The sequence below is a fragment of the Papilio machaon genome, chromosome 4, assembly GCF_912999745.1.
Source record: "Papilio machaon chromosome 4, ilPapMach1.1, whole genome shotgun sequence".
Lineage (NCBI taxonomy): Eukaryota > Metazoa > Arthropoda > Insecta > Lepidoptera > Papilionidae > Papilio > Papilio machaon.
In genome coordinates this window covers 411434-423697 of record NC_059989.1, presented here as the reverse complement: position 1 = coordinate 423697, position 12264 = coordinate 411434, and the positions used below count along the sequence as shown (strand labels likewise).

The 12264-nt window shown below is 36.9% G+C and overlaps 2 protein-coding genes across 2 annotated transcripts; one reads left to right on the top strand and one right to left on the bottom strand.

The window, feature by feature from the left end:
• Window positions 1-4831: 4831 nt before the first annotated feature.
• On the top strand, window positions 4832-8282 carry LOC106718978. Its single transcript, XM_014513204.2, has 3 exons — window positions 4832-4919; window positions 5160-7393; window positions 7695-8282. Exons 1-3 carry the CDS (start codon window positions 4835-4837, stop codon window positions 8280-8282), a joined length of 2907 nt encoding a protein of 968 aa, XP_014368690.2. The 5' UTR covers window positions 4832-4834.
• A 216-nt stretch (window positions 8283-8498) lies between these two features.
• Window positions 8499-12150, bottom strand: LOC106718995 (post-GPI attachment to proteins factor 3). Its single transcript, XM_014513224.2, has 7 exons — window positions 11865-12150; window positions 11473-11630; window positions 10407-10565; window positions 9841-9965; window positions 9208-9341; window positions 8902-9109; window positions 8499-8627 (listed from the first exon to the last, which is right to left on the bottom strand). The coding sequence occupies exons 1-7, from the start codon at window positions 12001-12003 to the stop codon at window positions 8558-8560; spliced, it is 993 nt and encodes a 330-aa protein (XP_014368710.2). The 5' UTR covers window positions 12004-12150; the 3' UTR covers window positions 8499-8557.
• Between the last annotated feature and the right edge of the window lie 114 nt (window positions 12151-12264).

Genomic DNA, 12264 nt, shown 5'->3' with positions numbered 1-12264 from the left:
GCGGCGCCGCGCCCGCCGCCGCTTTGCGCCTGGCGCTTTGCCGCGCGCGCTGACCGCCGCGCCGCACGCCCGCTCCGAACGCCACGAACGCGCGCTCGCCTCGCCCGCCCGTTGCGCGCCCCCCGTGCACATCGGGCGTCAGCAGCGCCTCACACCACGCAGTCGACTCGCCAGTTTAACAGCAACCGCGAGTCACAGTGGACTAGAGACTTGTATGAAATTAGTCAGAGACGAACGGTCGCGCCCGCCGGCGCCGCACCGGCCCTGATTCTAGTTAATAAATAGCGGAATTATGATAGGTACTGACTTCCTACTGATTTGTAAGGTGAATGATAAGTCAAGTGCATTCGCCAAGTGGCCTGACGCACGGCCAGGTCAACATCGAGGTTATCCTCAATGTGCTTAGATAAAGTAATAAATTATACAAATGTTAGCGACGATTTACAAAATAAATCATTAAAATTCTCTTTTTTTTTCGGTTACCACCGCGGGCCAGACCCGACAAAGCCGCAGTTGTGTCGAACACTATGCCAACCGCATTCACATTGGCCTAATCGTTAAGGTAAATTAGTTTGAGTAAAGTACGAACACTGCAGCGTCATATATCTTCATAGTCGACATCTAAGTATCGAATTAAGTCAACGCTCTGTAACTGATATAAGACTCCAACAATAATAATTAACAGTTAATGTAAAGGATAAATTAAATCGGTATACTCGTGGTATTAGGTATTACCTTACGATTACTGGCTAAGATGAAAGATTTTGCTCATGTATTATGTTATCTAGACAAATGTAAAATACACAGCAAATATTTAGGAGTTGTTGTGTACGAGGCCCCGGTGTCGCCACTGATGCGTGGCGGACGCGTTACCTCTTCTATACAAAAAATTTTTGACACGATAGAGACAACCCGGCGACGCGAACATGACGGGAAACGATAACCGCTCAAAGACGCGTCAACAGCGAACATACAATATTGAGAGAGCAAATCTAAACGGTATTCCAAGAGATATAAAATAGATATAAAAAATTGTACTAATTAATCATTGTAAAAGAGGTTGTAATTACGATATACCGTCATCGCATTTTGTCGCTCAGGCAGATGGGTATAGATAGTTGTAAGTCAGTTCTTTCTATATACATATAATATATTAGCTCTATGATATCGTAGTATTATTGTACAATGTTTTTAATTTTTGTATAGTACAGAGACGTGGACGTTTAACACATTGATGTATCATATAATGAATCTAAATTGTCGAACGGCATCAGTTGTAAAGTTGTTTAAGATATAACATTAATTGTCTTATGTTTATATTATTGAGTGCAGTTGAAGATCCCATGATAAGGAAACGATCTCGTATTGACGTTGCATTATCATAATTTTACATACATATGTTTGTATTTGATAAATGGACTTGAGCTCTCAGTGGTAACTTTGAACAAATTATTTTAAACAATTACCTTCTTATGAAATTCATTAAAAATAATGTTTGTCAAACGAATATTACGAACGTTTTGTACGAAAATTGTATAGGTAATTGATTCGAAATTAAAAACGTATAATAATGAAAATTTGCAACTTCATTGTTGCAATCCTATAATAATAATTTTTAAGATATAAATTGAATCGATGTTTTATCATTTAAAAAAAAATTATTTGTAAATTTTGTTATATGTTTTATTGTAAAAAGAGTTTTTTATGCTCGCTTTATTAATATTGTAAGTAGAAATGCATTTTAATAATTCTACCTCTTTATATATTTTGCCCGTTCGATGTGTGCAGTGGATACGAAGAACGATATGGGGAAACCCAGAGATGGCATCGGACGGGCTTATAATTACTTTGTTATGTCTACTTTTAATTTGTACGTTTATGAGATGTTAATTTGTACTGAGCTGTCGGAGATGCAGTGGTGTTACGGTCCGTTACGCACATTATATTATATCTAGTTATTAATTAAATGTTCCGTTTTAATATTTTCATGTGTATAGTAATAAATAAATATACATTTTTTTGTGAAAGCGGTCGAGCGAACCGCGGATTATTTTGAATGAAATGATGCTAATGAAATTAAACGTTATAAGCGAATGGAAAATGTATAAAGTTGAATAATAATTTTTTTAGAAACGGATTAACTCACGCATGATCGTGGCACAGTACGAGGCGAGACGCGACCGCGATGAACTCAAAATAAATACTCACCCTGAACGACTCCCGACAGGTCCGTTACTGGTGCCGTCACCGGACAATCATACGTGAGTTAAGCCGTTCTTAATTAATTAATTATTATGTCTCGCGAAAGTTTAAATAACTTCAGTTGAATAATTTGACATTTTTTATGTGATGAATCTTCGGCTACTAAGATATCTGGTATGGTCGAATATTGATGAAGGATGTTTTAGTGCAAGTATTTATGACTTTACGGCAGCTAGTGAGGCGATTGACTTCGCAGTTGTAATTGTAACAATATTAATCACGTACTAAACGACGTCAATAGTAAAAATCTATTTAAGGAACATGCATTAGCCATTAGCAAGAATAAACTACTGAAAATGTAAAACTACAAAATATACTCATAATAAGGTGTGATTTGCCGTTAAAAATTATCGATTTAACGCATCTTTGTTATTCATAATTTTACACGTTTAATATTTTTAAATTTATTCGTTGCCAGTGCTGCCAACCTAATCAAGGGTCAATGAAAACAACACGATGTTGTTATATCAAATGGAGTTTGGTAAATTTTTGCTCCAACAAAACGTCAAGCGTGTCTTATTTTATATGACTAAAAATATTGTACCGTTTGTTGTATGGTCAGTGACTGAAAAGGTACGAGGATCGACTGTCGAGAGCGACTGAGTCGCTGCATCTGTTTGAATACAATGAAAACTGTATAAAGATTGGATTAATATTTTTTTTCTTAGATGGATCCTTATAGTCAAGTAATTTTTTTAATATCCCAAAGATGTGTTTGTATATTGAAAATACGTAAAGATATTTAGTAAACGTGACATATAATCGAGTCAGATGCACTTAGAGACTGTTTTTAATGTGCCAAATTATTTATATTGTTGTGTAAATGTTTCCGCTCCATCATTCACAAACGTTTAAAAACTTTTGTTGTGTCATAACTTGATTTATTATAATTTTACAATAAAACTACAATGGTGGTAATTTTATATAAATAATAAATAAATGACTACTCTATAACAAACATTTAATTAAGATACGTAGATATTTGAATGGTATAAAAAGTCCAATATACTTTCATGATCATGCGATATTATTCAATTAAATAACAATTTCTATAGATGAAAACAAAATAAACACTTCATAATATCTGCTACTCTGATGCTAAAAGTTTTTTTTTTTAATTCTTTTTTCCTATTAATATTTTTTTTTTACATTACATTATTAAAATGATTTACATATTAAAGATAAAATGGTGGCTTACTTAATATCGAATACAATTGTAATGTTTTTTTTACTGTTATGTTATTTTTATTCATTTTTAATCGTTTGTGAAAGAGCAATGACTTATGCCAAAGTATAAATATGTTATTTCTATCGCTTTAAGTTTATGTTATGTGCACTGTGTTGCAAATCTCTGATACACATACATGTTTTTTTATAATATAAATACAATATTGTAATAGAATAATAAGTTTAATTAGTACAATGATTAATTCTAGAAAATATGGATGAAATACTGAACTTGAAAAGCTCAACCATTTGATAAATAATCCTTTAGTAAAAGCGTATTATATTAGAATATATTTTGACAATCGTGTGTTCATAATAAATTACTGCTGCAAAACAGAATCGTTAAATGGCCATTAAGGCCTTTAACCGTCTCTTAGTGAGACACTAAGAGACTGCTTAAGTGTTTAACGTTTCTGATTACGGCAGTTAGAATGTAAATGCATTTTATAATGTAGAAATAAATTAATGTTGGTTGTTTTTAAATTGTAAAGTATCAGAGATTTCCAGTGCAGAGGTCTGCCAGGTGTTCGTTGTATTGACTTGTGTGGACGTGTATGGAAGCTGAGGCAGTACCAGGTTATGTTTGTATGTCACGAGACCCACCCAATAAAATTTCACTGCCACTAAATTAAAAATAAAAATATTGGAAACGATATGTGCATTTTATTGTTGATAACTTTAGATAAGGTACGTTAGATCTGGTGAAGGCTATAAGCTGCTACATCTTTGGATTTGTATGGTGAAACAAGTTATTAGATTTATTTTTAGTAAAAGATGACAAACAAGCAAATGGTCACTTAAAATCGTTGAAACAATGAAGTGACCGTTGCCCATCATAGACAGAAAAGGGATATTTTACTGTACTATATAAATTGCTATCATCCAGCCCACGTTGACCTCCTTACTATCAAACAGTATACACAATATTCTACCAACACTGGTTTATCACCAACCGTTTTCATGCAATTAGAAACAAAAATATAAACAACTCAAGAAATGTCAAAAAATGTCATTTATGTAATTACGTCAAATATTTTCGTTATGTTATCGTGATTCGGTTAATAAATATGAAATTGATAGTTTTCGCGGAAACTGAACGATATAAATAATAAATATAATTGTTTCAGTAAGCATTACGGTAAGTTATTACAATTGAGTGTAGGAAAAACAGTAAAAAATTAAACTCACGAAGATTGTTCATCTCTAAACTAAAACAATTACCTAAAATTGACTACGAAAAATGTAGCCCCAGTTTCGAAGCCACGGATTACGCTTATTTGAAATTGCTAAGAATAATATTTATACAACTATTTTTTTAAATTTTTAGTTGATATCAGCATTCAACATGAGCAGAGACAATCAAGGTCCACCATACAAGCAACGTTTTAAAGGGTTAGAAAATTTTCTGCGACGAGTAGCGTTCAATTTAGGTAAAAAAATATAATGAATCAATATTAATATATACTGCAAGTCAAAAACAGTTACGGAAACAAATAAGGGGACACTAAATACCAACTTCAAACGAACGATTAAAAAATTAATAGATCGATCGAACCAACCAAATATCCAGTCCAGTAATAGTCCAGTTAAATTAGCCATCAACCCCGGCATGTGATCGCATTATAAAATATTTCAAAATTAAAACATTAATAATGTCAATAACATTCCAGGTAACACTCCATCACAGACAGAAGTGAAAATAATTTCGTGCATTCCAATAGATGTGACAGACTTACAGCAGAAGATAAACTCTCTGGAGAGGGAGCTGCGCGAGGTGAAGGCCAGAGCGCCTAGCGCCAACAATAGCAAGAACAACCGCGTCGCCGCCATTGTTCAGACCGCGCTCGGGAAACCCAACATGATTCGTAACAAGTCGCGAGACAAGAAGGCCGAGTGCAAAGTGCCCGTCTCCAATCACGCCTGCAACACTAAACCTAAGCGTGGCTTCAAACGGAAAATTTCTAAATTATTCGTAATGTCCTCATATTCTACGGAAGATAACACCGAAATATGTAGATTCGCCTATTCCGATTCGAACATCGCCGATATACCTACTTCAACGTTTCCAACAAAAGTTTCCAAAATAAGCAGCAAAATCTTTCCGAAAAGGCTTCAGAAAGCCCTCAAGAAGAAACCCCGGAGGAAGACGCAACTGGTTTATTTCACTCAGGCTTTGAACTCGCCTTTCAACAGCTACGACAAAACGTCTGACTTTAGCACGATCAATAGAAACCTCCTCTCCCGCGCCTACATCAACAAGATGATCCGCAAGCAATATGAGCCGGAGCTGATCGGCGACCGGCTCACCGACATCAGCCAGTTCTCCTCGCCAGTGTGCCGCGACCCCACCCGCAGGGACCTATCATACACCTCTGACATATCATGCTCCTACAGCAAATACGAAAACCTCGACAGGACTTATCCCAAACCAAATCATATAAATATTGATGTTACCAATAACTTTACCATCGACTCCGAGCCCGTTTCGGACCATTCCCATAATGATCGTAATAATTATAACAGATATTATAACTCCGATGATTATGATATGTTCCCAGTAAGGGAGAAACCTATTAAACAGAAGAAAGAAGAGGTTATACCGAAGCAAATGAAAAGGTGGAATACTGATTGCTGGCACGAAAACACCAAACTAAATTTAAGTCCGTTAGTGCTCGCCAACGATGGTACTCGCCGGGCATACGATGGCGCACGCGTTCCTTTTAAAACTCGTTACAAAAATGGACATGAATTCACAATCACCAATATTCAGAAGAAAAAAAATCGAACTCATACACATCAATCAACTAATTCCAGTGAACCTAAAATTTGTTCTATAGATTATGGAGATGTTTATGTAAAACAAAATCCCAGTCCCAAACCTCAACGTGTTATTGCAGTAGAACCGACGTTTAAAAATGCAGAATGTGTGACTGATAATACTAATAGCGCGGAATGCCAGACGGTCGAATCGAAAGGGGTCCAGCTTAATATTCCAGATGAAAACAAGGCTGAAGTAGCACTAACTCAAATTAAAACCATATTACAATCCGTTTTAGCAGAAGTGAAGTCAAATATTAAGCAACACAATGTCGTTTCCAGAGCTAAAAAAGATGTCGTCGTTCAAAAAGATATGTCGCACAATAACATCACCTACGGGTCGACACTTCTCAACAATTATAACTACAACCCTTTGTACAACATCAACCCTTGCTTAGCTACGTACCCGCGTCATGTTCCTAACTTCTACTACGCTAATATACAATCTCCTACGGTGAAATGTATGCAGAACTTCCCCCTAATATTTCCAAATATAAAACATCACGATTTCGAATGCCAACATATAGACAACGTGAACGCGGAGTCGAAGCCTGTGCACTTGAAGCCGGCGATCACGACGGCTACCAACACAGACGGCCCCGCCTACACCTCGCCGCCCAAGAGCGAGACCATGAACTTGATAAAAGAAATATACAAATCCATAGCACTAAACGTTAATTATTGTAGTAAAAACACATCACATATATCTATCGACTACCCGAGGAAGATTGAGCAATCTGAACTGAACACTGTCACCACGAAGGAAATGACGATCTTAGAACAAAATTCTGGTGAAGAAAAAGAAAATCAGATGGACATACCCGCAATGGTAATGTCGTGCGGCATCGATGAGGATCGTACTCACACCACCTCGACCAGCGAGGTACAAACAGAAGTGAGCAGTGAATCAGAGGAATTTGTCAACGAAGAATCTTTACAAACCATTAACGACGAAGAAGAAGATAAACTAACATCAGTGGCTCAGGAATATGAAGCTTTTGACAAAAGTGAGACGAAAAATGAAAACGAAACGCGTTCGACCACTATCGGCACTGAGCTCACACCGGCTGCCGATACAGAAATAGAAGTAAATAGCTTTTGTAATTCTACTAGCTGTCGTCCGCGCGGCATTAATTTAAAAAAGAAACTTAATTACTTAGTAGCTTATGTGTCTTCCTGACTATGTTCTATGTGATTGCAAATTTCATCGAGATGCGTTGAGCCGTTCTGAAGAGACCTTGTTACAAACATTCATCCATCCATCCAAACATTCGCATTCATAGTTTTAGTTAGATTCATATTAGGTTGAGTCAGTATTTAGTAAAATTATCGTAAACAATTTTTAATAAATTTCAAGAATATATATTAATGTTTCATTTTATTTACAGAAAAACGTAAAACCCGAATTACTACAAAAAATGTTTGAAACTGTTAAAATGTTGAAAAAGAAGAGCTTGAGTAACAGAATGTTGCCCAGCGGCCGAGGGACGGCCGACGACGCCAAGTCTTCGAGCTCGGACACGGACACGCAGACTGTATACAGCTACAAAACGCACAGGGGGCGGAGACCTACAGGACAGAGTGCAGAAAGGCCCGGACAAGCTCTGAGACGAGAATACTTGAAAGACATCGTCGAAACGGACAGAGAGAGCGTCCTGAAGATCCAGGAAAGTTCTAGAAGGCAATCGCCCTATATGGAACAGGAGTACCGGCGCCACTGGGACGAGAAGCTGATGTTCAACGTGAACAAATCCCCGATACATTTCTCCGAGAAGTCGTACTCGGGCCGCGAGCCGGACGAGGCGCTGTTCTGGCGCGGCTACGAGGCCCGCAGCGCCATGCTGAAGAAGCGGCTCTCTAAGACGTTCCGGGAGCAGTACCGCGCGCCGCTCTCTCCGCCAAGGGAGAGGATGGGCCTCAAGCTCGAATGGCTCAAGAAGCAGAAATTAAAATCTCCGGTTCCCGAAAACAGTTAAACGATTCAGTTGTAAAAGTAAATTCTTGTGTCACGTATAAATTTTTATAGTATTTAAAATAAATTAAGCATACTGTAATAATTATGTGCTTATAATAATTTCACTGGAATGAATAAGTCATCCGAAGTTACCACAGTCCTAGGTAATAAGTAATAAGTAATAAGGCGATAAAGTGAGCATTAATAAAATACATGGGTACATAAAAAGTAGGTTTTAATGTAAGTATAATAAAAAGACTAGTCGAGCAACGTTACATTTAAGAGATCACAAATATCTTATGTCAACTTGAGGTCCTCCTTGGGGCCCTGGCTGCGCCGCGTGTACTGCAGGTCGTCTATCACAAACCTGCAAAAAGATGCAAAGTTTTCTGGAACATATTCAACTATTAGGTGATAAAACGCTACGGTTGATAAACATTTTTAAAGTCTAGACGATTAGATTAAAACTATTTCATATTTAGCTATAATATACTTGAAGTCTGCAGCAGTAGATGCTGGTACAACTCTTTCAATCAAAGCTATTATTTCTTTTGATTTTGATTATATTGTATGTGGTAGTCATTTAACATTAGCTCCTCTCTTTTACTTCCTGTGTTGGCAAAGTGTCAGAGAATCCTCACCTGTAGAACAGCAATGGCAGCGGTACTGTGGCGAGATGCCAGAGCGCGTGTGCGTCCCAGATGTGGTAGTAGGGCGGGAAGTCGAGCAGCTCGAGGCTGAGCGCGACCGCCGACAGCAGCACGAAGGCCAGCAGCCGCCACGCGTACCGCCGCCCCGACAACCACTGCCCCGCGCCCCACCACAACCATATCAAGGATCCACACACACCTGCGACACACCACAATTTGACATGATTGAGCATCCCGTCTACTCAATGACCTTTGCTAAAGAGGAACCCCATAGAAATCCTTCTATGCGTAATTTACCAAAGAACAAATTGACCATCATGTTGTAGTGGTAGTCTACGCGTGCGGAGTACAGGTAGAAGAGGTGCTGAGCGTACACCAACGCCGACAGTACCACGATGCTCGTTGTCAGCTTCGAGCGCTTGCTGAACACCCTGACATAAATTACATCCATTTAATAAAACATCTCCAAGACAAAAGACAAAAAGAAATATTGAATGTTCAATACAGATCCAAAGAAGAGACAATTTGCCTAGGAAAATCATAAAAATCTGTGAGGTTAATTGCTTAACATTGCAATTCTCTAGTCACTTTTGTATAAAATCAAAATAATAACAGTGGTAGACGCCAGCACAACATCTGTTGCACAAATTCGTCGGCTCGACCACTAGCAATACCACAACTACACAGAAGAAGTTGAATGAATTCCACATCTCGTCTGATGAGTGTGCGGTGCCGGAGTCCTAATTTTAGTAGTATTTCTCTTTCCACCCTATTCTTATAAGGTAAGGATGGAAAGAGGAAGTAGATTTGACCAAGGAGACGCATTGGAAAGGGGAAATATTCTCTTTATGTGCATCCCCTCCTCCGACGATTAAAGATAGGCAGTTAGGTAGTTGTTAAAAAAGTGTAATGCTAGTACATTTGACTAACCTGATCACAGCTGCAATATACATGATCATGACCATAGAGAGCGCGCACCCGTAGTCCATGAACTCTGTGAAAGGGCTGTCTCTCGTGTGGAATATTAAAGACCAGATCCACGCGTTCATACACACCTGCATACACAAACAGCCATACATACTTCATTTAATTAAAAACACTAAACGAGAAGGCAGTCAAAAACTGTCTCATCCACTCTTATATTTTAAAATTTGAAGTTATTTGGCATTATATAATACACTAGCTTTTACCCGCGACTCCGTCCGCGCGGAACAAAAAATAGAAAACGGGGTAAAAAATATCCTATGTCCTTTTCCTGGTTCTAAACTACCTGCCCACCAATTTTCAGTCAAATCGATTCAGCCGTTCTTGAGTTATAAGTAGTGTAACTAACACGACTTTCTTTTATATATATAGATTTTCCTGAAATATCAAAGTATCAATTTAAAAAAGTAGTAATAAAATTCACTAAAAATGTATTCAAGCACCGTATAAAAATGTTAAATATTATCCTATCAATACTGTGGTAATATCTGTACAATAGAGGAAATACTGACCGCGGCAAAGAAATGCCAGAAAAAAACTCTAGGATCATCATCATCTATAGAGAACTTCCGCGTGAACTCCACGTGCATGAAGACGTGCGCCGCCAGGTTCAGGAAAGACGCAAACGCGGATCCTGGCTCTTGCACCCCATAGATCCTTTTAAATGGCCACTGCAAGTAAATGATCATATTTTATGCTAAGTCCAGTTTATTGTGATCTGTCATAGCCTGTCTTGCCTGATTTTGAAGAACAAAGTTTAGTTTCGTAATTTGTTTTAGAAATCTAGCAGTAGTAATGACTTTGGTACTTTTGTATTATTACTTGTTGACAGAATTTTTGAACTTCATAGCGTGAAAAGGTTTGTATGGCTAGCTAGATTCTAATTTTGTTTCCATCATAATATATTACTGTACTAAATATTAGCAGATTGTTGAAACAATTTAGTAATACTGCTTATCCATCCTAACAAAGCTAGAAGCTTAGGCTATGGATCACGAAAATCTTGAATGGTAAGATTCAAACCTACGAGCAAGATATGATCAGTTCAGTACCCTTTATGCTATTGGCAATTTAATAATGATGTTTTATTGCATAATAACACCAATTGTTCAGATGACTTTCATCATCATCATCAGTTCACTATACATCCCCACTGAGGGGCTCAAAGCCTACCCTAAGTTACGGGTGATGTTAATCCAATTTCAGAAAAATGCATTTCAACAACTGCCTCTCTACAAAATCTACAAAATGGCTAATGGCAAGTAGTACTATGAGCTAGCTAGCATAAGAAAACAGTCAAGAAAGATGCCTCATACCAGAGTTTGATTAAGCAGATTTCAGCCACCACCTGCCCTTTAAGTGAGAAAAACAAATATACAAATAAAATTTAAATACAAATTATTAAAAAGCAAAATTATTAAAAACCAACAGAATTCATACACAACAGAAAATTTGACCATATGTAAGGCTAGTTTACACTGCTAGAAGGCTACGTTATAACAGAAAAATAAAATGGTGTTAAACTTTACTAAAATTATCATAAATGAATTTAATTTTTCTTTAAAACAAAGAAATTACCTTTCCGTGAAACTTTGGTACATCATAGCCCCGCTGCTGAAATCCTTCCACAGTTCTCCACATACAGTTATACCGACATTCAGCCAAACAGTTCCACATAAATAGTGGGTTGGTAGTTTTAAGTTTTTTTTCCGCTGTTGGAGTAAATTGTTTCTCATCTAAAAGAAAATAGACATTACAACTTCATTAAAAGAGTTTTCATTAATTTTCTAAGACAACCTGCTTCCTACTTTCATTTGGATACTAAATATAATTCCAAAAAAAAAAACAAATTCAAGGCAAAAAATTCAATAGTTCTTACACTAAAGCTACAACAAATATTAAATATTAATCAATAAACCAGTAAATATCTTAAAATAGATATATATTAAAGCTTTAAATCTAATTCTCACCTTCAGTACAATCAGATTTCACACAATTCTTCACACATTTCTGATAAAACGGGGATCGATCGCCATCGCTTGCCGATAAATATGATACCCCATTAAATAAAATTAAAACAACAACGCACTTATAAAAAACTAATTGCATTTTAACTAGATTGTGGGTTTATTTAATAATATAACTTTCTTTGCCTTGCGCGGTTTTATTTTGGATCAATACTTTAAACATTGGTCTTCTTATCATTTTTCATATCAATTTTTTTTTTGCTTCCATTCCATCACTGTCACTGTCATTTCAAATGACAACAGATTAAATATTATCGATCGATGTCATATCATCGATGTAAAACAATTTTGCATGGTGCGTATAACGTTGACGTTGTGCGATATAGGTTAAAAATTATTTATA